This window comes from Urocitellus parryii, chromosome X, assembly GCF_045843805.1.
Source record: "Urocitellus parryii isolate mUroPar1 chromosome X, mUroPar1.hap1, whole genome shotgun sequence".
NCBI classification, from domain to species: domain Eukaryota; kingdom Metazoa; phylum Chordata; class Mammalia; order Rodentia; family Sciuridae; genus Urocitellus; species Urocitellus parryii.
The window spans coordinates 22,253,417-22,280,803 of NC_135547.1; the positions used below are offsets into that span (position 1 = coordinate 22,253,417).

A 27,387-nucleotide genomic window follows, 5' to 3' on the forward strand; every position below is an offset into this window, starting at 1 on the left:
TCAAGGTTAAAACTGAGAAAACCCCAGGCAAACTATTCTGCTGGTGACAGTGATGTCAGATTTCATAGACAAAAGGCATTTAATAAATAAATAAGTATTGAACTGGACTCTTCCACACTTGTAAATTGCAAAGGAAATGAAATGAAAAGAAAATCCTAGTTTTTTGTTTTTTTTTTTTTTTGTGTGTGTGTGTGTGTGTTTTGGAAATTCACTTCTGAACCTTTGGTTCTCTTTTGTCCTCTAATTTTTTTTGTTGTTGTTTCTATTTTCATATAATGTGTTTTTAAAAGGAAAATTAAATTACTGATCAGAAGAAGAAAAAAAAAAGGAAAAAATAAAGAAAAATGTGAAAGAAGGCATCCAAATGGACCAGACAGAGACAAGAAAATTAATGAGGGTGCCTGTAAGGAGGAAAACAAAGGAAGGAGAATGAATAGAGTGTCAATTAGGAGCAGCCTTGAAGATACAGAGGAAAACTCCTTTAGGGCATACTAAGTCCTCCCTTTCTCAGATAATTTTTTATTCAAAATAGTTTATTTTTTATTTTTTATTTTATTTTTATTTTTTTTAAAGAGAGAGTGAGAGAGAGAGGGAGACAGAGAGAGAATTTTAATATTTATTTTTTCTTAGTTCTCGGCGGACACAACATCTTCGTTTGTATGTGGTGCTGAGGATCAAACCCGGGCCGCACGCACACTAGGCGAGCGCGCTACCGCTTGAGCCACATCCCCAGCCCCAAAAATAAATTAATTTTTATGTGATGCTGGGGATCGAACCCAGGACCTCGCATGTGCTAGGCGAGTGCTCTACCGCTGAGCCACAACGTCAGCTCAAAATAGTTTAAAAGGAGCAGCTTCTACCAGATAGAAATTTAGAACAAGAAAACACATTTTCTTTCTCCCACAAATCTTGAAAGATGTATTTTAGAAAATATAAAACTGACCTACTTAATAGCCAGAAATTGCTTATAAAATATCACTGGATACTCTCTCACCATGTTTCTTGGAAAAGAGCACAAATTATCCCATAACCTGGCCTTTACTCTCTTCCCTTTCCAAAGCTCTTCAGGCCCTCTGTGAACAGCAAACAACCCTATTATATCTTCAATTTCATCTAAACATTCCCTGTACCTGTCAATCATGGATGTATTACAATAATCAGAGGCATTTTAGAAAATATTGACACCTGGACCTCACCCCACACAATTAAAACAATCTCTGGTCATAAATCCCAGGCACTGGCAGTTTTTAAAAACACTCCCCAGGTGATTCTACTGTGTATCCAGATTGAAAATCAGAGTCAACTGCAAACTGTGGTTCTCTTAGGGGAGGCTGTTTATATTCTTTCACACCTGATGGAACGAACACAAACACACACAGATTATAGGCACGTATCACCTTGTTGGGCTTACACTGGCTGGAATTTAAAGTTGGTGTCCTTATTTGTTGCAATACCACCTCCAAACCATTTCATCTTCTCCTTCCTCAGGAAAAACCCTTTCTCCTTTGGTGCTTACCCATTGGATTGAATCATCTTCTTGCCTTTCCTCCTCTATAAGACTATCCACCACCTCTTAAAAACCTCGGAATCTAGAATTTAATACTCAATATGTAAGATCTTTTCCTTTCTCAGACTCCTGCCATTATTTTGGGTCTCTTTAAAATTACCACAAAAACCCTGTGGACACTTTCAACTTCTTCATCCAATGGCCTTCCCTCTCTACCTCAGCCACCACTCCCTCAGTCCCTACTGGGACTCCATCAGTTATACCCTGGATTTTTTTTAATCATAGAAACATCACCATTTCATAAATCTCTAATTCAAATATCCCATGCCAGCTGGACTTGGTGGTGCATGCCTATAATCCCAGAGATTTGGGAGGCTAAGACAGGAGGATTGCAAGTTTGAGGCCAGCCTCAGCAACCTAGTGAGGATTTAAGCAACTCAGTGAGAGCTTGTCTCAAAATAATAACAACAACAACAACAATAATAATGAGCTGGGGATGCAGCTCAGTGGCAAAGCATCCCTGGGTTCATCTGGATTTATTCCCCAGTACCACCACCCCCCGCCCCCCCCCAAAAAAAAAACAACCCACAATGACAAATATCCTAAGCCAACCTCTTAATCCTTCTGGTTTACTTGCTCATTATCCCCATCCCCACTGTAATTGTTCTTTACCCTCATGGGAACCTCCAGCCCATTGATTCTTCCACTTTCTCACTGTCCAAAAACCCACAATTGCCTTACCCATGGTCACCCAAGGCACCACCTGACCAAATTCCAACTCTCAGAAACCCAACTAATTGCCTTCTCTATTCTTATAACTGAGCAACCACAGATAGTAAACACAAATGTGTATAAACTCACACGCTATCATTATAAATTCTTAATTGCCAACCTTAACGAGGCCCTCTATCCTAGGAGGCAATCTGTTTCCACAGTCACTAGTCTTCCACTACTACCTGGAATAATTATTTCACCTTCTCATTTATCTTCTCTTCTCATGCCCTCTCATTCTAAGCAGATTGTTTCACCTCATTTTTCAGAAAAAAGAAGCCATCACCTGGAAAACTATATATTGTACTCCTTTCCTTTCTGACAAGAAAGAAACTTCTTCCTACCAAGACCACCTTTGTTTGGAATTCCAGTATGGGGATAGAACCAGTACTAAGCAAACAGTGTACCACTAAGTTACATCCTCAGCCCTCTCATTTCTTTTTGTTGGTACCGGGGATTAAATCCAGGGTCACTTAACCATCGAGTCACATTCCCAGTCCTTTCCTGTATTCAGTTTAGAGACAGGATCCCACAGAGTTGTTTAGGACCTCACCAAGTTGCTGAGGCTGGCTTTGAACTCGAGATCCTCCTGCCTCAGCCTCCTGAGCCACTGGGATTACAGGCATGCACCATGGTACCCAGCCATCGCATGATTTTGAATATTATCTATGTGCTAGTGGCTCAAATCTTTCTTCTGAGCTTCAGATGCATACATTTAGCTGCCAGTTTATCATCTACAGTCAACTGTCTCAACTAAACCCAGCTAAATCTGAATTCATGACACTCTCTCAAAGGAAAACTCATTCTTTCTGGAACCTGTTTATGCAAATGATGGGTACCATCATCCACATTCATGCCAGAAACCTGGAATTCATCTTTGACATTTCTCTTCCTGTCACTCCTATGCCCAAACCAATTTCTATTGATTTTACCTCCATATACATCTATCAGCTCTATTTCTCTCCATATCTATTGCCACTATACTTCCACTTTATACTACTGAAAAAGTCTCCCAACTAGCTTGTCTTTCTGTTTCTATGAAAATTATGACACCTCAGCATAAAATCCGTCACTTTCTTATCATTTCTTTCTTTCTTTTTTTTTGGGGGGGGGTACTGAGGATTGATCCCATGGGCACTTAACCACTGAGCCACATCCCCATTCCTTTTTGTATTTTATTTAGAAACAGGGTCATGCTAAGTTGCTGAGGGCCTCACTAAGTTGCTGAGGCTGGCTTTGAACTCATGATCCTCTGCCTCAGCCTCTCAAGCTGCTGGGATTTTTTTAATTAAAAAAAGGGGTCTTAGAACCAGAGAAGTGGGGCTGGGGTTGTGGCTCAGCGGTAGCGTGCTCGCCTAGCACATGCAAGGCCCTGGGTTTGATCCTCAGCACCACATAAAAATAAAATAAAGATACTGTGTCCATCTACAACTAAAAAATAAAATATTAAAAAAAAGAACCAGAGAAGTGAAATATTGTGCTCCATTTGGGTACAATGAATTGAAGAGCATTCTGCTGTCATGTATAACTGATTAGAACAAATTTTTTAAAAAGAAGATATAGGGAGAGCAGATTAGCATGTTATATACTCATCATCATTTATCATTAGGAAAATGAAAATTAAAACAACAATTAAATACTACTGCAAAATTAGAAGAGAGAGCTAAATGTCAAAAAATCCAACTATTATTAATGCTGGTAAATATTCAGAGTAAAGGGGCTGGGGTTGTGGCTCAGCAGTAGCGTGCTCGCCTAGCACATGTGAGGCCCTGGGTTCCATCCTCAGCACCACATAAAAATAAAATAAAGATATTGTGTCCAACTACAATTAAAAAATAAATATTAAAAAAATTTTAAAAATTCAGAGTAAATAGAATTCTTAGAAATCAATGTGGGATTCAATATGGTGCAACTTCTTTGGAAAAACAGTTCAAGAGTTTCTTATAAAGTTATCTCCATGTAAGTATTTACCTAACTAAATGAAAACAAGTGTTCACACACAAAAAAAAATTTTGAGAAGGAGTCTTGCTAAGTTACTGAGGTTGGTCTCAAACTTGCAATCCTCCTGTCTTGACCTCCCAAGTTGCTGTCTTCTCATTTCTTAAAACCTAAAAATGCTGATTCAACAGTATGGCTTATAAGATTCAGCTGCATCTGGCTCTAGCCTGTTTTGCCTTGGTGCTGAAGCCTAGGCATACTGGTCATCTTTTACTTCAAATAAACTGTGAATCTACTTCCCACCTTGGTTTACCTGGAATACTTTTTTCTCTCCTGTATGCATTTGTCTGTTATTGGCCCCCCTGCTCTCACTTTAAATGTCTTCTTCAAAGAGTCCTTCCCTAGCTACCCTTCCTAATCTAGTTATCCCTCTTACATACTCTTTATACCTTTTTTTAACAGTATTTATCAAAACTGCAATCTTGTTAATGTCTGTACCTTATCAGTTTAAAGTCTGTTTCCTGTATTAAATCCACAATTTATCAAGATTTTCTTGTTTTCTGCTAAATCACTAGAGCTAGTACAGTGCCTGGCCATAAAATGTATTCATACTTTTATGGAAGGGATTAATGAATTATAGGCATCTATGTGGCTGTCATACCAAATATCACACAAGAACCACCAAAGCAGAAGAACTAACCTTATCTATATTGTGCTCTGATGATTCTGAAGCTCTTACAACCATGCCTGGCAAATAGAAGGTACTCAACAATATTTGTTAAATAATAAATTAGGAAGGGTAATACTAATAATTAGTAGAGTAGCCAGGCAAAGTGTTGGACACTTGTAATCCCAGCTACTCAGGAGGTTGAGACAGGAGGATCACAAGTTTAAGGCCAGCCAGAGCAATTTAATGAGACAATCTCTCAAAATAAAATAAAAAGAACTGTGGGTATAGCACAGTGGTAGAGTCCCCTAGGTTCAATCCCCAGGATGGCAAACAAACACACAAACAAAAAACATTGTTAGTACAATACAGTCCATTAATAGGTAAGAAAAACAAGGAAAATATAACCATCTCCATAAAATAATGAAAACAAATTTAATAAAATTCAGTATACTTACATGATTTTTAAAGAACACACAATATGACCAAGAAGGAGCCATGTCTTTGAGTCTAACTTTTGTGGGAACTTTGCTCCAAATTGCAAAGCTAGCCCCTCCAATAAAAATATGGGAAATTTATTTTTCCTCTGGATAAAGTCAGTCAAATAATGCAGATAGTCACTCAAACTACCAGGTAAAATTAGCATGAACTGTGTGTCATATGTGATACCATCAAGTTCTCTTTCTTGAAAATTAGTTATTGTTTATCTTGCAAATATGTGCATCATGGGTTGTATCTGTTTGGATATAAAAATGAGTAAGATTTATTTCTGTGTTTGTAGTTTCTTAGCTAATCCTCTGTAATGTGCATCACATTCTGTTTTAATGCTTATTCAATAATAAAAGTTATTTTCTCTAACAAAAAATAAAGAACACACAAACTTGAAATAAATGGAATTTCTTAATATAGGCTTTGTTTAAAAAAAAAAAAAAACAACTGCCAAATCAACAGGCAAAAATGTCCCTAACTGTGAAGCACCACCGAAGCAATTCTCATGGAATTTGGGGTGTATTTATAAGGATTTAATACTGGTCCCCTAAAATGCCACTGATGTATTGAGACATGAACCAAAACTCAGTTATAGCTAATAGAAAGGAGACTTAATTATAATTTACAGATGATTAAGGCTATTTACCAAAATGAAAAAAAAAAAAAACCACCAAGTGTAGTAAAAATACAGTTGTTTTGGTTTAGATATGAGTTGTCCCCCAAAAGCTCACATGTGGGCCTATGCAAGAAAGCTTAGAGGTAAAATGATGCCTTATGGACTTAACCTAATCGGTGCATTAATCCCTTGATAGGGATCAACTGGGTGGCAACTGTAGGCATGTAGGTTGCAGATGAAGGTGGGTCACTGGGGTGTGCCTTTTATATGTGATGAGTGGATGCCTTTTTCTCTCTCTCTCTCTGCTTCCTGATAATGTCCTGAACTTCTTTGTTTTGCCATGCCTTCTGCCATGATGTTCTGCCTCACCTCTGGCCTAGAGAATGGAGTTGTCCATCTATAGACTGAGATCTCTGAAACAGTGAGCACAAATAAACTTTTCCTCCTCTATAATTGTTCTTGTCAGATCTTTTGGTTACAGATGTGAAAAAACTGACTAAATCAACAGTGAAATGGACAGATAAAAGCTAAGTATCTACAACTCATTACTTGTTCTGTACACTAATAACACACAACTGGAAGAAAACAGAAAAAAATTGATTCATAAAAGCAGCAAACAAAATCTACCATAAAAATTTAACCTAAAAATGTGATATTGAAGAAACTACAAAATTCTACTGAAAAATATAAAACAGGACCAAATAGAGAGATGTACCATGTTTCCTGACAGTAACTTTATTTTATAAATATGTTAATTTAATAACATCTTTATAAATACATATATTTGACATATATATGGTGAAATTCTGGTCATTAAAATGATGTCTTAAAATAAGCTTAAATGACATGGGAAGTGTCACAATATAATATTCAATTAAAATGCAAGATAAAAATTGTATGTAAAATGCTGGGGGTATAGCTTAGTAGTAGAGCATATACTTAGTATGCAAAAAGCCCTGGGTTCAGTTCCCATCGTGAAAAAACCCTCACAAAACAACAAAAAAAACTATATTCAAGGATTCCAATTATGCAAAAATATAAATAAAATACCAGAATAAAATATATAAAAAACGTTAACTACAATGATTATCTCTAGATTGCAGGCAATAATTTTAATTTGATACTTTAAACTTTTCTGATTTTATAAATTATACATAATGAAGATACATTAACTCTATAATCAGAAAAAACTTGTAAAGTTTCTAATGTGTGCAAGTATGAATACATAACAAATCCTACCATTACGTGTAATTATAATGCACCAATAAAAATATGGAAAAAGGTGTTTAATTCCAATAACCAGACAATGGGGAAATTCATATTTACACTAAAATCAAACCTATCTGATAAACTCAGGGTCCTCCTTCTATAATACACTGAATGCTCTAAGCGTTTATGTATGAAGCCCATTACTAAATAGGAAGAGATACCAAAAGACTTTATAATTAGTCACTTAATTATATTACTGCTATGATCCAGTAACTTGAACTCTACACAGAAATGAATGACCAATTTCTATGTAGAAGAAGTTACAACAAAACCAATGCCATAAATTCAGTATTTATAAGAGAAAAGGTACAGCTCATTTTAATGTCTCAGTTTGGGATCAAATACCTTTCTACATCAAGAACAGGATATTTTAATATCTTATTTCAACAGCAATATCAGTCCCTGTATAAATGCCTTTCCTCTGAATTTTCGATTTTTTATTCTTAGTTTTGTCTTCTCCTGCCTAAGAACAATAAAACACAGATATTGAGTTTTCTTTTTAAATCCTGTGACAAAAGCCAGCAGCTGGGTTTACTTAGAATTTCAGGATCAGTCTTTAAGATTTCCAAAATCCATGATTAAAGGAAAGAATAATAAAACCCAAACTAGAAAAAGCCTACCTAAATCATTCAGTACAAATTAATAGTGCCCAGGGGAGTAACTGCATCTAAACAAAATTATGTATAACCTGTAGCCCTAAGCTAAGTGCCAAGTCCCACTCATCCAAGGACTCAACCAAGAGATAAGACAACCATTTGATTTAGATTCATGTGGTCAGATATTCTTTTTCCATAGCAACCACACAGCAGTCACAGTAGCAGTCAAGTGCTCATTTTCTCCTCTCCATAACACAGTACAATTAGATGATAAACAAAGAACAGCTTGCACAGAAAGTCGATGATGACTTGCTTCAAACAGATAAAAAGGAGAGAACAGAAACAGTGGAAAGGAAGACCATGTTCCCTCTGATAAAGGGATGCCTTGAGGGGCTGAGGCTTAAATAAAAGACCAAAATTATTTTAAGAAATAAAAAGAATGCCTAGAGAAGCAATTGAAGGGATTCTGTAGCCTCCCAAAATAATATAACAGATAAATGAAAACACTATCATTTAACGTAAAAAATAACGAGAGCAGGAGAAAACCTTAAAACATAAAGCAGTTTAAGTAACCAAAAAACATCCATAAACCTTAAGTGCTTTAAAAAATATTTTACTAGCCCTTCCTACAATTATCAGTTTCCACAGCAATGATTAAACTAACAGCAATAATACTGGTAGCTCAAAGAAGTTCAGCATTAGAAAAGCAAACCATACTTTCAATTTCTGTAAAGATTCTTATCAGTCACATGCTTTTCTTCAGACTCAGCCTAAATGTTTGTGGAAGACAATTGCTAATTGTTATGGTTGTCTTAAGAAAATGTAAACTACAGGATAAGATGGTAAAATAAAAAATGTACCCAAAAAAGATATCTTAAATACAGTGAGCATTCAAATAAATATTTATTGAATGAAAGTCAACTTCATTCAGAAAGATACTCACTGTTTGAAGCGATGTCAATCAAAAGAGTTTCTTCTGCTTCTGAGAGGGGGGAAAAAAGAACAGGATAAGGGAAGATAAAATCATTCATCACAATCAAAGGAAGTATATGCCTAACTAAATAACTGCTTCTCTCAGTCACTACTCCTCAGTTTTAGAACACATTAAAAATTCCTTTTTTGTTGAGCATTTTTTTTCAAAAAGAATATTAGTAGCACTAGGTTCTAACGACTTGAGCAATTTAACTAAGAGAAAAATGAAATGAATAAGTACTAAATGAAGCTCCTCAAAGCAAATTAAGAGTGACAAATTAATAATAGGGAATATAACACAATGTTAATTCAAATGAAGACAAGTTTAATTCCCCTCAACTATAACATACTGATTTAATATAATGTGTGTCCTTTAGATACTTATTATAAAAAGCCAAGGAGTGACCGACCCTGCAGGCCTCAAGCTGAATTATTTTCTCAACTCAGATACAGTCTTTGAAAATTTCCCAGTGATTTCATTACTTCTGCTCCCACCCTATATAAAAGTAGAGTAGCAGAGAATATCTAAAGTTCACACTTGTGGCTCCAATGCCTACCACGCCTAACAAGAAGTATAAAACACTTGCATTCCTATGTTTATTGAGTACTATTCACAATAGCCAAGGTATGGAATCAACTGAGGTATCCATGGAGTGAAGAATGGATAAAGGAAATGTAGTATATATACACAATGTAATATTTTTCAGCCATAAAATATATGAAATTCTCTCATTCATGGCAATATGAATGAAATCAGAAGGCATTTTGTTAAATAAAACAGGCACAGAAGTACAAATACTGAATGTTCTCATTTATATGTGGAAGCCAAAAAAGTTGATCTCCTATAAATGTGGAGTAGAATAGTGGTCATGAGAAGCTAGAAAGGATAGGGAGAGGAGGGATAGAGAGGCTGGATAACAGGTCCTAAAGTACAGTAAGAAAGGAAGAGTAAGTTCTAGTGCTCTATGACTACATAATGTAACAATTTATTATAACTAGAAGAGAGGAGTTGGAAGGTTTCTAACACAAGGAAATACTAATTACTGATTTGATTATTACTCATTGTATACGTGTGTCAAATTGTCACACAGTATCCCATAAATATATACAATTATTATGTGTCAATGAAGAAAAAAACTAGCACAAAGCAGTTTGAAATTTCAGAGTTCTCTTTGCTCTCAAATGCTTTCCTTGCCTCTAGTGTCTACATACAACTTATTACTTCCTCTTTGACTTCTCTGGATTTGACCAACAGTCCCTACCAGAATCTCCTAGCTAATTGAACCTTGGGTACTAGCTCCTTGGGATTAGCCTGGTTCTCTGCTGATAAGATGGAGTAGCCTCAGACTTTTCTAGCTTCTTCACAAGACTCAATTTATATTTAGCTTCATTGTTCAGGTACAATAGAAGTAACTGTGAAAGAGCCAAGTTGTTTAGTATTACAATGAAGTTTCAACACTATTACTACAATGATGAAGCAAATTGGACATCAGGACATAGGTATTACATGTTCATGGCTATTCTTTGGTAACTTTTAGTTCTGTAAAACCTGAGCATTTACAGCTTTCCAAATAAATAGGAAGTAAAAACTTAAGAACAAAACATTTTTTCCATGGGGAACTATGGTGTATGCTTGCTCATATTTTCCAGATCCCAAGAAGCATCACTACAATCTGGCCGTCTGCTTCTTATTAAAAACAATACTAAGAGAAACAGGCTAAACGAGTTCCTAGAAGCAGTAAAAAAGGTAAAAAACAAATAGGATACATTGTGAAGTCAAGTTCTTTTACTTTTCTGTGCAGAGATACAACTTGAAAAGTGAGGCAACCACAGCAACTTACTATGGTATGCAGGTACCTTGCTTAATATGTCTCACTCACACAGGGCAGGCTCAATAGCTATGACTTCACTCTTCTAGACAATGTAGAAACTATTAAAGGAATTTTTAATTCTTAATACTGTCTTTTCTTTTCAAAATACCATCTTAAAAGTCACACCTGCTATTATCACTATTTGCTGACAACATGATTCTATATTTAGAAGACTCAAAAAATTCCACTAGAAAACTTGTAGAATAAGTGAATTCAGAGGCTGGGGTTGTGGCTCAGTGGTAGAGCACTTGCCTAGGATGTGCAAGGTGCTGGGTTTGATCCTCAGCACCACATAAAAATGAATAAATAAAATTAAAATATTGTGTCCAACTACAAATAAAAATATTTTAAAAATTAATTCAGCAAAGTAGCAGGATATAAAATTAACAAGCCATAAATCAAATGTGTTCCACTGAAAGAGAAACTAGGAAAATGACCCCATTCACAATAGCCTCAAAAAAAAATATTTGGGAATCAACCTAAGAAAAGAGGTGAAAGACCTCTACAATGAAAACTACAGAACCCTAAAGAAAAAAATTGAAGACCTTAGAAGATGAAAAGATTTCTCATGCTCTCAGATAGGCAGAATTAACATTATCAAAATGGCCATACTACCAAAAGTGTTATACAGATTTAATACAATTCCTATTAAAAAAAAACCCCAATGACATTCTTCATAGAAACAGAAAAAGTAATCATGAAATTCATTTGGAAAAATAAGAGACCCAGAATAACCACAGCAATCCTTAGCAAAAAAAAAAAAGTAAAGCACAAGGCATCACAATACCAGACCTTAAATTACACTACAGAGCTATAGTAACAAAACAGCATTGTACTGACATCAAAACAGACATGTAGACTAATGGTGCAGAATAGAAGCACAGAGACAAACTCACATGAATAACAGTTATCTCATACTAGACAAAGGCACTGCTGGGAAAACTGGAAATCCATACGTAACAAAATGAAATTAAACCCCTATCTTTCACACTACACAAATCTCAACTCAAAGTGGATCAAAGACTTAGGCACTAGAACAGAGACCCTGCACCTAACAGAAGGAAAAAGTAGGTCCAAATCTCCAAGATGTCAGCTTAGGAACTGACTCCCTTAACAAGACTCCTAAAGTGCAAGAAGTAAAATCAAGACTCAATAAACGGGATGGAATTAAACTAAAAATCTTCTTCACAGCAAAGAAAATAATTAATAACGTGAAGAGAAAGCCTACAGAATGGGAGAAAATCTTTACCAAATGCATCTCAGATAGATATTAATCTCCAGGATACATAAAGAACTCAAAAATCGTAACACCATAAAACAAATAAATGTGCTAAGGAACTGAACGCACTTCACAGAAGATGATATACAATCGATCAAGAAATATATGAAAAAATGTTTAACATCTCTTGCAATTAGAGGAATGGCAATCAAAACTACACTGAGATTTCATCTCTCTCCAGCCAGAATGGCAGCTATTAAGAATACAAACATCAATAAGTGTTGGCAAGGATGTGGGGAAAAGGGCATGCTCTTACATTGCTGGTGGGACTGCAAATTGGTGCAACCAATCTGGAAAGCAGTATGGAGATTCCTTGGAAAATTGGGAATGGAACCACCATTTGACCCAGTTATCCCACTCCTCGGTTTATACCCAAAGGACTTAAAAAAACAGCATACTATAGGGACACAGCCACATCAATGTTTATAGCAGCACAATTCGCAATAGCTAAATTGTGGAACCAACCTAGATACCCTTCAGTAGATGAATGGATAAAGAAAATGTGGTATGTATACACAATGGAATATTAATCAGCCTTAAAGAAGAATGAAACTATGGCATTTGCTGGTGAATGGATGGAGCTGGAGGATATCATGCTACAGGAAATAAGCCAATCCAAATAGTCAAAGTTAGAATGTTTTCTAATATGCAGATGCTAATTCACAATAAGGGGAGGGCTAGGTAAGAATAGAGATACTTGAGAGTAGACAGAGGGGAGTGAAGGGAAGGGGTATGTGGGTAGGAAGGATAGTAGAATGAATAGGACATTATTACCCTATGTGCATATATGATTACACAACCAGTATAATTCTACATCATGTACAACCAGAAGAATGAGAAGTTATACTCCACTTATGTATGATGTGTAAACATGCATTCTGTCATGTATGACTAATTAGACCAAATTAAAAAAATAATAATTTTAAAAGTCACACCTGCTATTTTCTGTTAGAAGAATAAATCTTTTCTTTAAAAAAAGAGAGAGTGAGAGAGTTTTTTTTAATAATTATTTTTTAGATTTCGGTGGATACAACATCTTTGTTTGTATGTGGTGCTGAGGATCGAACCCGGGCCGCACACATGCCAGGTGAGCATGCTACCGCTTGAGCCATATCCCCAGCCCAGAAGAATAAATCTTGAGAAAATAAGGTGTGCATGAAAATTTATATAAAAAGATTTTCATCACATTACCATATATATTAGTGAAAAATAATCCAAATGTCAATCACAGGAGATTAATTACATTTTTAAAAACAATAGTATATAGCCATTAATAGCATGGAAAGCACTCATAATAATAATTGCACATGAACAGACAAAAATATTTAAAAGATAAGTCCCACTTACCCTGAAGGTTATATGTGTAAAAAAAGGAAAATACTAGGCATTTGTCTCAAGGATGGAAATTTATGTGACTCATTTTCTTTATGTTGTTCTGTTCTTTCCAAACTTCAGAGAGTGTGTGTTTGTGTGTGTACCATATATATTATATTTAAACAGTATATGTGTATATATCTATGTATATACCCATATATTACTGTTTTGATTTTTAAAAAGTCAATATAAAGAATCTATGCAAGGTAGGATTAAAGCTTTCCAAGAAGCTACAATTGATACAGAATACTTCTGCCTGATAAAACCACTGGACATGATGGAAACATAATGCATTTCTTCTCAAGTAATCAATTCCCTTTCTAAAGCAACGTGAGATGACAGAAGCAACACATCCTACACAAATCTCCCAATTTTGGAGTTTCATTATAATAGATGAAACAACAGATTTTCTGTGCTCAGTCCCCATATTTGAGGGCGGAAAGCCAAATACTTCTTCTCCAGAGTTGATTTTCTTCTGATTTACCAACGTTAAGTTTTGGGAATCAGCATAGGAGTGTAAGGTATTACAGTTTGGCAAGGCATATTGCCAAATGTCTTAATTTCAAATTGGGAACAAAGTACTGAATATTTGTGACTCCAAATGACCTTGATACTTTATAATGAGCTGAGTGTTCATTAAGCCAAGTATTTCATTTTAAATCTACATATAGGTCAGTAAACACAAAAGACTACCTACACAGGTAATAGACAACATACATTTCTAATCCCAGCTAGGGAAACAGGTGTAGGTATCTATACATGTTTCAATATTAACCCTTCAGCACTCTTAAACAAATCACTTATCTTCTCAGTGGTAAATTAGTAAGGTAAACTTGTTATGCAATGAGTAATATATTTCATTTTACTTGCAGTGACAAATTTAAATTTGTATGGCATATACAATGTAATAATAATGAAGGAAAAACATAAAACTAGCTAAGCAATTAAAGCTAGTACCTTGAACACATCTGAAGTGGCTATTTATAGGAATGATATCTTGGACATGCTGTTCCTTCTCATGCAACTGGATTATTAACCTAGGAAACAGAAAAATGCATCAATGAATAGCTACTGAAAAATCCAAATGTTTAACAACAAAATATTGTTTGGACTTGGTATACAAATCTAATCTGCATTTATTAGATTTTCCGCATCTAGTTCCCTGGATCTGAGCAACATAACAGCTAGATACTTCTCTGGGGTTAAAGGATGTTATGGTGATCAATATCTAAACACCCATAGAGTCCTATATGCCATAAAGAACATATAATATTCTATGTCCTAAAAATGGTGCACAGTCTTAAGAGCATGAAGTACAAAGTATATACCTTCAGAGTGTGCATACCAGTGAAGAATGGATAGCTAGATGTAAACTACACAATGGTGGTGGCTACAGCTGTCTTTTCATCACAGTATTTCTAGCATCTAACACAGAGTCTGGCACATTAAAGACACTTACATGTGTTAAATTAATAAATTTCAAAAGTGGTACATTAGCTTTCAAATTTCATCCCTATGTTTTTTTTTTTATACCAAAGAATGGTTCTCTCTTCAAACAAACATGCAGGTTCACAGAGGAATATGAAGGGGTACCCAAGCAGCTGGATCAGTCAAAATAACTCCAGTGACCAACATACCAGATGTCAAAACCAGATTGCCTTCACATCCCCAGTGTTTCTACTCTGGTTTCCAGTTTCATGCTGGTATTTCTATGTAAACATGATTGAACTTGGCTCCCCAGGTGAAATGAAAGACTTCTAAGTCCACCTGTATTCCTAAAATACTAATTTTCACTTATTACTTATCATTAGTGGCCAAGAATAAAGGTATAAACTACTGAGTAAATAGCCATTCTGAATATTAACTAGCTTCTCCAAAGTCAAGCACTCTTCAGGCATTCTTTTTACCTGGAACACTCTTTTTTTTTTTCCTGAGACCCAGCTCAAATATCACCTCCTCTGTGAAGATTTGACAAGCACAAGTAGAATAAGTGGCCTTATCCACTTTTCTTGCCCTTTTTTGTGCTAGGGATTGAACCCAGGGGCACTTAACCACTGAGCTACATCCTCAGCCCTTTTTATGTTTTATTTTGAGACATGGTCTCAATAAGTTGCTTAGCCTTGCTAAAGTTGCTGAGGCTGGTCTTGAACTTGTGATCCTCCTGCCTTAACCTCCCTAGCGGCTGGGATTATCTGTATGTGCCACCATGCCCAACTTACTTGCCCTTCTAATTGAGCACTTACTCAAAGATTTGAGCTCCTCGAAAGCAAGGAACCTATCATATTTTATTTTGTTTGCAGCCTAACAGATGCTCAATAAATACTGGCTGAGTAAGTGAACTAGTTTAATTAAGATATAAACAGAGGCGAATTTCTAAATATAACTCTTCAACTTCCAACATTAAAAATGTCATTGTTTTGAAGGCCTTATTTTCTATTTATTTGACTTTATGAGGGATTTATTCTTGTTTGGGGATTTTTTTCAGATGTGTCAACTCTGAAGGGGATAACACAGGGAAATTGCTTAAATAGAACTAAGGGAAATACAAGTATTAATGATGTTTTTCTGCTTTGATACTGTCTACCTAATTTATAAGAGTTTATATTTTAAAGTGATTGCAGGAATTTGGGGCTGGCTTCTTTCAACTTAGAAAGTCTGTGGTTTGAACAGAGTCCTATAAACCCAGAGAGAAACCCAAAACTAGATAAAAGGCTGAGAAGAAACATGGGTCAAGGAAGAAGAGCTTATTTTGAGGAAGATGAATACAAACCACTAGAATCTCAAAATATGAAAATTAGAAAAGGTGGTGATCATCAGTAGTAAAGGTTAACTCTCCACAGTTAAGCTTTATTATTATTTAAAAACACCACAAACAAAGATAAGCTGAGAATTTAAGTGAATTCCACAAACATTTATTGAATATACACTGTATGTTAACCACTAAATAAATTGTAGCAAAAGAATAAGGCAAGGGAGAAGCATACAAATCTATTGAAACATAATTATTAATTTACAAACAGAGTGATTCAAAATAATAGACATAGGTGGATGAGGGTTACATGCCTATAATCCCAGTGACAGGAAGCTGAGGCAGGAGGATCAAGAGTTCAAGGCCAGTTTGGGAAACTTAGTGAGATCCTATCTCAAAATTAAAAATAAAAAGTTCTGGTCATTTAGCTCAGTGGTAGAGCATCCCTGGGTTCAATTCCCAGTACCACAAAAAATACATACATAGGCATATGGCAAAACAATAGAAATAGAAACTTAGGAGTTCTCAAACAGAAAAAAGTGGCAAATTATGAATGCCAACCCAGCATTATCCCTAAGATTTGTTCAATAAAGGTCAAATAACAGGTTCTCTCATAATCTATTAGCCTTGAAAAAATGAATCTTGGTGTGTGATTAGTTAAAAAAATTATTCGTAATTGGTCTCTAAGTAAATTTATTCTATCATTGATAGTAGGAACCACAGATCTAAAGATTAAGACAGGTTTCAAGTCCCAGAATAAAATGGAAAAAAAGCAAAAGTTTTGGACACCCAAGCTAGAGAAGGCACTTAAGATGAAATAATTTGAGGATTATAGATGGTATTATGGCATTAGGTGTCACCAGTAAATTATTTCTCAATGTAATTCTGAAATATGTTGCACAGGTTCAGATCTCAGCTATGATACTTCTTGTGAACAAGTGATAACCTCTCTGTGCCTCAATTCCTGTATCTGTAAAAAAGGGGGGAGTGATGATGATAAAATTATGAGTTAAATTAACTAATACAAAGTGCCTTAAACAGTATCTTGCCCATATGAAGAAAGCAACTGTCAATTGTTGCTACATTCTCATAAGTTAACAAAATTAGAACTCAAGAATTCAATTACTCTGTGGGGAGGACACAAATAGTCAGGAGAACTACCCCTCCAAGTTGAGATATTCTTTTAGTACAAGAGCCCAGATAGGATAAGGCACTTATGTCCAGGCCAGCTGCTCACTCTTTATTGGCTGAATGGAGTTCCAAACCTACTACACCAAGAGACTACATATTTGGTTATGATCATTTCAACAATGTAGCTATTCTATTCATCACTTGCAATTTTGTTTTTACAGAAGACACAAAAAAATTTACTGGTTTGCCCACAGGTCACATCTTTCCACTCCATTCTAAACTCTAGAGGTGGAAGTGGTATTTCACTCTTCAATTCACTTTCCTGTTGAATTTAGTTTTATTACACTGGTCGGTCTTCAAGGATTTGACAAAATCTGGGAAAAACAGCATGAATTTCTCACATCAACAGAATTGACCAAGCAAAACCTAGGAAATAGCTACTTCATAGAACCAGTTGAAGTCCAATTATAGTGGCACCAATAGTTTTAGCTAAGTGCAGGCTAGGCTAGAGGGAATTTCTTCTACATAAATTTGCATAAATAGAGGATTAAAAAGTAGGGATTGAGAAAATAGTTTTTATGAAGAATTCAATATTAGGAGACATGAAGATTTAACTGATTATCCATTTTTAAACCATGAAAATATGTGATTTTAAGAAACCAGTGAACAACCAAGGGAAGTGGACTGGGAGCATACAGGGATAGGGCCCTATGACAATGTAATGGTCATCATGGATAGTTTAAAGATGAAGAGTTAGCGGCAAGGGAGTAAGATGAATAACTATGGTGATAGTTCATCAAAATGATCATTTGCTCAATAAGTCAACAGTATATACTGAACTCCTATGTTCAGGGCAAATGGGAAGTAGCACTCACTGACAGAATGCCAAATATAATTTATATTTCTACATGTTTCATTACCTTTTCTTCCCAACAGTCAAGTAAGGCAGTTACTGGACTACACTAACCCACTTCTGAATTAATGAATATGCCTTCAAACAAGTGGAATAAAAGGGTGGGGGGACTGGAGGAACCAGTTGAATGGGATTAAGACAAGTCTGTAACATTTACAATGCAGCATTTCCATAGACCTTTACTTTTGTAAACGTTTGCATTTATTATTCCCCAGATATACCTCCAAAGGCTATAAAGCAAGGCAGCTGATTTTTTTTATTCAACTGATGAGAAAACTGGGGCGCAGAAAAAAAGCCTATCGACTTGCCCAAGGTTACACAACATACATCAGTTGCAGGGGCAGGAACTAAGAACCCAGGCTTCCTGCTACCCCGCCCACTGAGTCTTTCCACTGAACCATACTGCCGGGAGCAATCTACTGGCTTGCAACTTGGGGACAAAGCCTCGCGGTTAGAGAGCACTCACACTTCACACCTGGGGCATGAACCTGTTGCCCGCGTGGCCTCAGTGGGAGGGCGGTGGGTGGCCCGTCGCGGGTAAAGCTTGGGAGGTAATGGAAGGCTCCATTCTGTGGGAATCAGGTGGTTACTTACTCATATTGCCCGTTCCTCTGGGCTAGGGTCAGGGCGCAGGGCTCCCGGAGAGGACCCTTCATCTCCAAACCCTCGATAGTATGCAGGCGCTAGTCAAGGGTCTTCTTTTCAGAAGGGCAGCTGTGCAGGGGAAACGTGTTGTGGGGCGGTGGGAGTCTCCCGCCCCCCTGACCGTCCTTCCCCATCCCCCGCAAACGTCGCCTCCGGTGCTGGCCCTCTCCCCTTCTAGGTTCAGCCTCAGGGCCTCGTAGCGCCCCCGCCCTGCGGTGTTCCGCAGTCCCCCAGACCCCCACCCCCGGCCCATTGCGGCCTCCCCTCCCCCTTTCTCTTAGGCGGATACAGCAAGGGGCTGGGCTCCGACTGGGAGCGGCGGCTCCATCCCGGAGGCCTGCAGAGTTAGTGGGGCTGCGGACTGCGGGTGGCTCCAACGACACTGCCTCCAGCGTCCTGACACCAACCCGCCTCTGCTGCGCGTTGTTTGAGAAACAGCTCCGCGTCGGAGCTGGGAGCCGGGAGGCGAGAGCTTGACCAGAGAGAGAGCGGCGCCTATCGCCCCAGCCAGTTTTCCAGGCCGCCGCAGATTCCGCCCCCTGCGGCCAACATGGGGAACTACAGCCAGTGACCCAAGGGATTGGGGGCTTCTTGACCACATCCAGCAAGGAATATATTTCAAATGCACCAGAGGACTTTGAAAATTCTATAGAAAGAGAACACGGCCATACCTATGAGGGAACTCAAACATGTTGGACCAATATAATCCGCATCATACAGCCAAAAACAAAAGAAAAAACACTCTTATTAAAAGTTATGATGTACTGTGTTGGTTTTCTCACTTATCAGGTGTTCTACCCTTCCTCTTCTTTTTTCCAACTCCTAAATTGAAATATTTCTCAAACCTCAGACCTTTGCTCCTTCTTTGCATTCCCTCTGGGTCATCTCTAAGCAAGCAAAGTTCCAGTATATATCCCTGACCTAGACCTCTTACCTAATATATCACTTTGTCAAAAGAACACTGTGTGACAAAACAAGTTCATCATTTCAGACAGCCACCCAGCCCTGAAACCTCAAAACCACATGCTTTCTTCCCTCTCCTAATCTCTGTATCCAAACCATAAAGAAGCCTTGTTAATATTTTCTTTGGAATGTCTTTTTGATCCTTTTTCTCTCCTTTCACACTGCTATCACTTAATTGTAAGCCCTTGATGTCCTATCTGGGTTGCTGCATTTTTCCTGAATAAATTCTATTGGCTTTAATCTCCCCTTTGACTTTTTTACTTTGTTGACAGCCACAAAAATATTCTTCCCAAAACAATGCTTCAATTGTTTTATACACTTGCTCCAGAATCTATACTTAACTAGATATCAAAACTGACTTTAAACCTATATAATTAAAAATGTAATATGGAAATAGACCAATAGAACTGAATCCAGAGCCTCAAGACAGATCTGCACATATATGGAAAATTGATATTCAAAATATGTAGCATTTCAGATCAGTGGGGAGAGGATGGATTATTCACTAAATGGTAGTGAGACTATTGATTTTTTGGGGGGAAGGCATACTGGAGATTGAACTCAGGGGCCCTCAACCACCGAGTCATATCCCCAGCCCTATTTTGTATTTTATTAGAGACAGGGTATCACTGAGTTGCTTAGTGCTTTGCTTTTTGCTGAAGCTAGCTTTGAACTCATGATCCGATCCTCCTGTCTCAGCCTCTTGAGTCACCGGGATTTCAGGGATGCACCACTGCACCCAGCAAGAGACTACAGATTTTTCATATGGAAAGTAATGAAATTAGATCCCTAACTCAAATCATAGAGGGAAAATTAATTCCAGGTAGTTTAAAAGATCTAAATGTTAAAAGCAAAACTTTACCACTTTCAGAAGAAAATGGTAGGGGGCTTGGTGACAGCATACACAAGGCCCTGTAATCCCACTGCCCAACAAAGAAAAAGAAAATAGAATATTTTTATGATCTTGAAATAGAGAGTGAGAATGATACCTTCAGTTATATTAAATTTCAAAATGGATGTGTTTCGTGACAATATAAACAAGAGACAAGCCACAGAGTGGGAGAAGATATTTTTCAACAAAGGGTAATCTATGAGGTCCTATATATCTGTCATCACCTTCTGACTTGCTCTCCCTCCACTCCTTCCAACTTGCTGTGCTTAATCATACTGGCTCCTTGCTTTTCCTAGGACTTGTCAGGCACACTCTTGCCTCAGGGCCTTTGAACTTTCTGTTTACTCTGGCTGCACTCTCATCTCCTTCAGCTCTTTGCTGACATGTCACTTTTGTCAGTGAGGTCTTCCTAGACCACTTTACTTAAAATAACAAATCAACAATCCCCTCTTTCTAGTTCCATAAACACATTCCCTATCCTTCTTCCCTGTTTATTTTTATTCAAAGGATTTATCACTATCCACTATTCTAATTCTTTTATCAGTCTTGTTGGTCATTTAACTTCCTCCACTAGGACATTAGTTCCATGAGGGTAAATAGTTTTGTCTGTTTTGTTATCAGTGCCTAGAACCATTCCTAGAGTAAAGTAGATGCTAGAAAAATATTGATAAAAAGAATGAATTAGTGGGCTGGGGATGTGGCTCAAGCGGTAGCGCGCTCGCCTGGCATGCGTGCTGCCCGGGTTCGATCCTCAGCACCACATACAAACAAAGATGTTGTGTCCGCAGAGAACTAGGAAAAAATAAATAAATGTTAAAATTCTCTCTCTCTCTCTGTCCCTCTCTCTCACTCTTTCTTTAAAAAAAAAAAGAATGAATTAGTATTCAGGTTATATAAGAACTCTGATAAATAAGTTAGAAAAGGAAAGAAAACTAGTAGGAACATTGACTAAATGTATGAATAAGCAATTCATAGTCAATGAAACCCAAATGGTTAATAAAGACATGATAGGATAATTAACTATATTACTATTCAGGGAAATTTAAAAATTAAATCATGAGATCATTCCACAACCATTGATTTGGCAAAAACGTTTAAAGTTAGATAACATCAAGTGTTTCTGAGGATGTTGAACAGATAGATCTCTAATATGATGCTAGAAGGAGTATAAGTTGGTAGAATTGCTGTGAACAGCAATATAAAAATGTCTAATAAAGTTGAGAATTTAATACCCTTCAACTCACAAATTCCATTTCTAGGTATAGACCCTGGGAAAACTCTAATCTCTGTGCACAAAATGACAAAATAATGTTCATTGCTATATTATTTGTAATCTCAAAAAAGGAAGCAAATTAAATACTTATTGGCATATGAATGGATAAATAAACCATGGTATTGATGAAGTTAAATATTATTTTGAAATTAAAATGAATGAGTTTGAGGTAATGTAGTAACAGTTAAATCTCAAAAATATAACAATGAGCAGAAAGCAAATTGCAAAACATATACTATATAATATTTATAAGTTTGAAAATATCATCGGTTGCCAGTGGCTACATAGATATATAATGACCAAATTTAAAACATGAAGGGCACAACGACCAAATTTAAGGAAGGGTTAGAAGACTGAGATTGAAGATTATACAGGGAATATGAACTACATCTGTAATATTTATTTCTTGCAACAATCTGAAAGTTGATGTTGCAAGATTTGCTAAAACTTGGTGGTAGGTATGTTTATAGGTTATGTTATTCTGTGTGCTTTCCTGAATTAGAATTGTTTGTAATTGATGAAATAAAAAAAATAAAGAATATATCTATGGGAGAGGGTTAGTAGTGTCAAATGCTGACAATAGGCCAAGGAAAATGGGGCTCAAGAAACTTTTTTGGATGAGTCAGGGAGTTTACTGGAGACTGTTCAATGTGTATTATCAATATGCCATGAGGGGCTTGGGGTTGTGGCTCAGTGATAGAGCACTTGTCTAGCACGTGTGAAGCACTGGGTTCGATCCTCAGCACCACAGATAAATAAATAAATAAAATAAAGGTATAGTGTTCATCTACAACTAATTTTTTTTTTTAAATAATAAGCCACAGGCTGGGGTTGTGGCTCAGTGGTAGAGTGCTCACCTAGCACATGTGAGGCACTGGGTTTGATCCTCAGCACCACATAAAAATGAAATAAAGATATTTCAGTTTAATAAAGATATTTTAGTTGTAGGTGTATAACTACAACTAAAAATTTTAAAAAATAATAATAATAAGCCATGAGGATAGAAGCAAGAATAAAGGGAAGTGGGTGGGGAGGGGCTGTGTCATGAGAAAATGGAAATAGGAGACCACATATTGAAGAAGTTTAGAAATTAAAAAAGAAGCAAAATATACTTTTTTGTTTTTTAATGTATTCTAATTTGTTTTATATGGCCACAGAATGCAATTCAACTCATATTACACAAATAGAGCACAATTTTCCATGTCTCTGATTGAATACAAAGTAGAGTCATACCATTCATGTTTTCATATACGTAGTTAGGGTAATGATGTCTCACTCCACTGCCTTTCCTACCCCCATTCCTGCTCCCTTCCCTTCTGCCCTATCTAAAGTTAGTCTATTCCTCCCACGGCCCCCATCCCCATTATGAATCAGCCACCTTACACCACAGAAAACACTCAGTATTTGTTTTTTTGGGATTGGCTTACTTAGCATTATATTCTCTAACTCCATCCATTTACTTGCAAATGCCATGATTTTATTCTTTTTTAATGCTGAGTAATATTCCATTGTGTATATATACCACATTTTCTTTATCTATTCATCTACTGAAACATATCTGGGTTGGCTCTAGAGTTTAGCTATTGTGAATTGTGCTGCTATAAACATCGATGTGGCTGTGTCCCTGTAGTCTGCTGTTTTTAAGTTCTCTGGTATAAACTGAGAAGTGGAATAGCTGGATCAAATGGTGATTCCATTCCCAGTTTTCCAAGGAATCTCTATACTGATTTCCATATGGGCTGCAACAATTTGCAGTCCCACCAGCAATGTATGAGTGTGCCCTTTTCCCCCACATCCTTGCCATCACTTATTGATGTTTGTTTTCATAATAGCTGCCATTCTGACTAGAGTGAGATGAAATCTTGGAGTAATTTTGATTTGCATATCTCTAATTGCTAGAGATGTTGAACATTTTTCATATATTTCTTGATTAATTGCATATCATCATCTGAAAAGTGTGTTCAGTTCCTAGGCCCATTTATTGATTGAGTTATTTGTTTGCAAAATACAGTTTTAAGTAAATTAGTGAGAAGGGTCAAACAAAGGTTCTTGACAAAGCCTGAAGCCACTTTAAAGCAAATGCAAAAGAGCCAGCAAAGAGAGGGTCTTTTAAGATGCTAGAAGTGAGAGGTTTCAAGCAAAATCCCATTCCCAGTAATTGAGAAAAGCAAGGATGCAAACTGAGGATGGAGGAATTGGCTTAGAGAAAAGGCAAGATATGTCTTCCTCCAAGTGTCAGAACTTAAAATAATTCCTGGCATACAGTGGATACTCAATAAATATTTCTTGAATGAAGAGTAAGAGATTATGTAGAAACTGAAATATATTGAGGTAAGGATGCTAAAAATTGAGGTCTTTACCAGAGGAAATGATGATTGTATATAAGAGACATCTAGCCAGGCATGGTGGCACACACCTGTAGTCCCTCGGGAGGCTGTGACAAGAGGATTGCAAGTTCAAAGCCAACCCAACTTAGTGAGACCCTGTCTCAAAATAAAAAAAATAATAATAAAATAAAAAGGGCTGGTGAGCTGGTTTAAGTGGTTAAGTGTCTTGGGTTCAATTTCTGGTATCCCCCCAAACAAAAATCCAATGCAAAGAGTTAAATGATCACTAAACACAATGCAAATAAATGAAACTTTAGCTTCAAGAAAACAGAAATCTCATTATCTTTGTCACCCCCACATGGGATTAAGTGAGTGTTCAATGCCTGTCTCTTATCCATTAGGCCATAATCACTAAGTGTCTAGAAACTAAGATTTCAGAGACAAAATAAAAATTAAGACCTTGGGTTTGTGGATGTGGCTCAGTAGTAGAATGTGTAGAATGCTTTCCTTAGCATGTTCAAGGTCCTGGATTCAATCCCCAGTATCACAAGAAAAAATTGGTATCTTTAAGATAACAAGGCTATAAACTAAAAGAAATTAACAAACTTAAAAGTAATTACTGTTTAAATGGCCACAAAATAAGATAGTGCACCATATTCATTAATCGTTAAATTTATTTCAAAACCCACTATATTTGTTTGATTGATTGTTGTGGTGCTGGGCATTAAACCCAGGACCTCATACATGCTAAGCAAGACTCTACCACTGAGCTACATCCCTAGTCCTAAAACTCATTATATTTGAAAACATATTTTAGGTTAGGTTGGAACTTCTCACTTCTCAAATCTGCATAATTATTATGGATAAATCACAGCCATTATAAATCAAATTAGTTAACATGCAGACAAATAATTTCAAAGGCAAGCTTACAAAAGCCCTTTCAAAAATTTATGGCAAAAATATGAATGTTTAATGCAGAATGCAGATGCCTTTTAATATGTTTAATATGACACTGGCTGAAGCCTCCACAAGTCAAATTGTTTAGGGCTTGTGAAGGCAAAAACAGGCCTGCCTGACACAGATGAGGCTGGGAGGGAAGATTTCAAGTAGGTGAGTCAGCAGCCAGAGACTGGAAGGCAGGCTTAACAGAGGCATAAATGATTTATTGATTTTTAAATCACCACCAGTTGAAAAGTCATGCTTTACATGAACACAAATCCAACATCGATATTGTTTTCCATCCAGAAAAGCATACTTTATTCACATATTTCTATTTTAAATTTCATCAATGTGTTTTTATTTAATTCCTTGTAGAATTTGGGGTGAGAAAGGCTCATTTCCTGGGGCCACAGTCTATCACAGGCCCAGCAGGCAGGAGAAACTGGCCTCCTTGTATATGTGATGCCTTCCAGACCCTGTGAGTCTCACCTTCCCTTTGCTACTTTTTTAATACTCTGGCTAGTTTCTTAATTTCCTTCATCCTTTACTCCTAGGTCATTCTCTTTTGCTAGGCTCTCCTTTCTACTTAATGAATCCCATAACCATGTCTGGCATTGCCCAGGCCTGCTTGCTTCCTCCTCTCAGAAACTGAAGATGCCAAACTGAAAGAATATGGAGTCAGTCTGACCTTTAATACTCCAAGGATCTTTCCTGAATATGTCTTTCCAGAGTTATCACCTAAGACTACTCTATACAAACTTTATGTTATACTCACCCTCACCCTTGTGACCCTTGTCAATACCTTTTGGAACTGCACATGTGCAGCATTTAGTGGCAATCAGATATGTGTACTTATGACTCAAGTACTCACTTGATCATCCAGCAGAACACTGCTAGCTTGCCATCTTGGTCCTGACCTTTATATAGTGTTATATTACAAAAAAAGGTCATGGGCTGGGGCTGTAGCTCAGTGGTAGAGCGTTTGCCTACCATGTGTGAGGCACTGGGTTCGATCCTCAGCACCATATAAAAATAAATTAAAGATACTGTGTCCATCTGTAACTAAAAAATAAATATTAAAAAAGGTCATAAGCTGTTCAATATATATCCACAAATAATTAGAGAGATGATGATGAAATAAAAAAACATTTAAAAAGTGGTAAAATTTCTACAAATTTTCAAGATGACACTCATCAGTCCCATAAGCTGCATTTATCTTATAATTCTCATATAGCACATTACATTTCTCAAGTATTTTGGAAATCCTGAAGGAGAAAATAGGGTTATGGTTAAATTCATTTTGCTTTCTCACTTATTGGAAAAAAATCCCACATCTATAAAGTAAAATGGATGATGTCTTCAATCTCATCACTTAGAAACAAAGCACAAGAATTATTAAAGTAAGCAATTTGATATTTTTTAAAGCACTAAATTCAAGAATTCCAAACATCAGGCCTTGAGAGCAGTTTTTGTCTATTTGTGAGTTCTATGAGGTCTACATGGTGATGGATATAAGGGGATGATCTATGAAATATCTGAATGCCTCTCTACCCTCACCCTTGTGACCCTTCTCAGTGTAGGCAGTGAGTGATGCTGGTCTCATCTCCAATGCAGGTTTCATAAAGGGAGAAGGAGGACATAGTTTTTGTGTTTAGGTTATTGGTTTAATCTCAGTCCAGGGTGTAAGACAGAAAGATTTGGGAAGAGTCTCTGCTGATAAAGACATTATGTTCTTTACATCATCCCTCCGCCTCCAACACACAAGAGCCTCAGAAGTGGTAAGAGGCAAGTAGAAAAAGGGAATTTAAAAGCTGAAATGTTGTGGTCATGACAAAATGGAGCTGTGCTGGGGAGCTATAAGGACCATGCCATTAGAGGTCTGTTAGGGAGTTAGCCACATTACATGGATGGCCACATAGATGGATTACTGAAGAGCCAGTGCAGACTACATCAAGAGCCCAAGAAGTGGGCCCCTTCTACCCACCACCGTTATTTCAGTCTTACATAAACTCTGGAGTTCAAAATCAACATAAGGATCATGAAGGAGGGAGGAGATGAATCCTAAATCTGGTTAAGTTTAAATATGAAATTATTAAAAGAACCCCAAACATTGAATTGCCTGAATTTTACATACATGAGACTGGATTGTTTCTCTCAGGAACAACCTTGCCAAAAGAAAAAAATGAAGCCCATTTCTAGCCAGCGT

At 36.8% G+C, this 27,387-nt stretch overlaps 1 protein-coding gene across 1 annotated transcript in view; it reads right to left on the minus strand.

Moving 5' to 3' along the window:
- Ocrl (OCRL inositol polyphosphate-5-phosphatase) overlaps nt 1-19,188 on the minus strand; it is a 58,521-nt gene extending 39,333 nt beyond the window's left edge. Inside the window, exons 1-4 of the mRNA XM_077793909.1 lie at nt 19,077-19,188; nt 18,737-18,807; nt 14,307-14,386; nt 8,797-8,835 (exon numbers count right to left, since the gene is read on the minus strand). Coding sequence (XP_077650035.1) covers nt 8,797-8,835; nt 14,307-14,386; nt 18,737-18,807; nt 19,077-19,115 — 229 coding nt within the window. The 5' untranslated portion in view covers nt 19,116-19,188. The remainder of the gene's footprint in view (nt 1-8,796; nt 8,836-14,306; nt 14,387-18,736; nt 18,808-19,076) is intronic.
- Nucleotides 19,189-27,387: the final 8,199 nt, after the last annotated feature.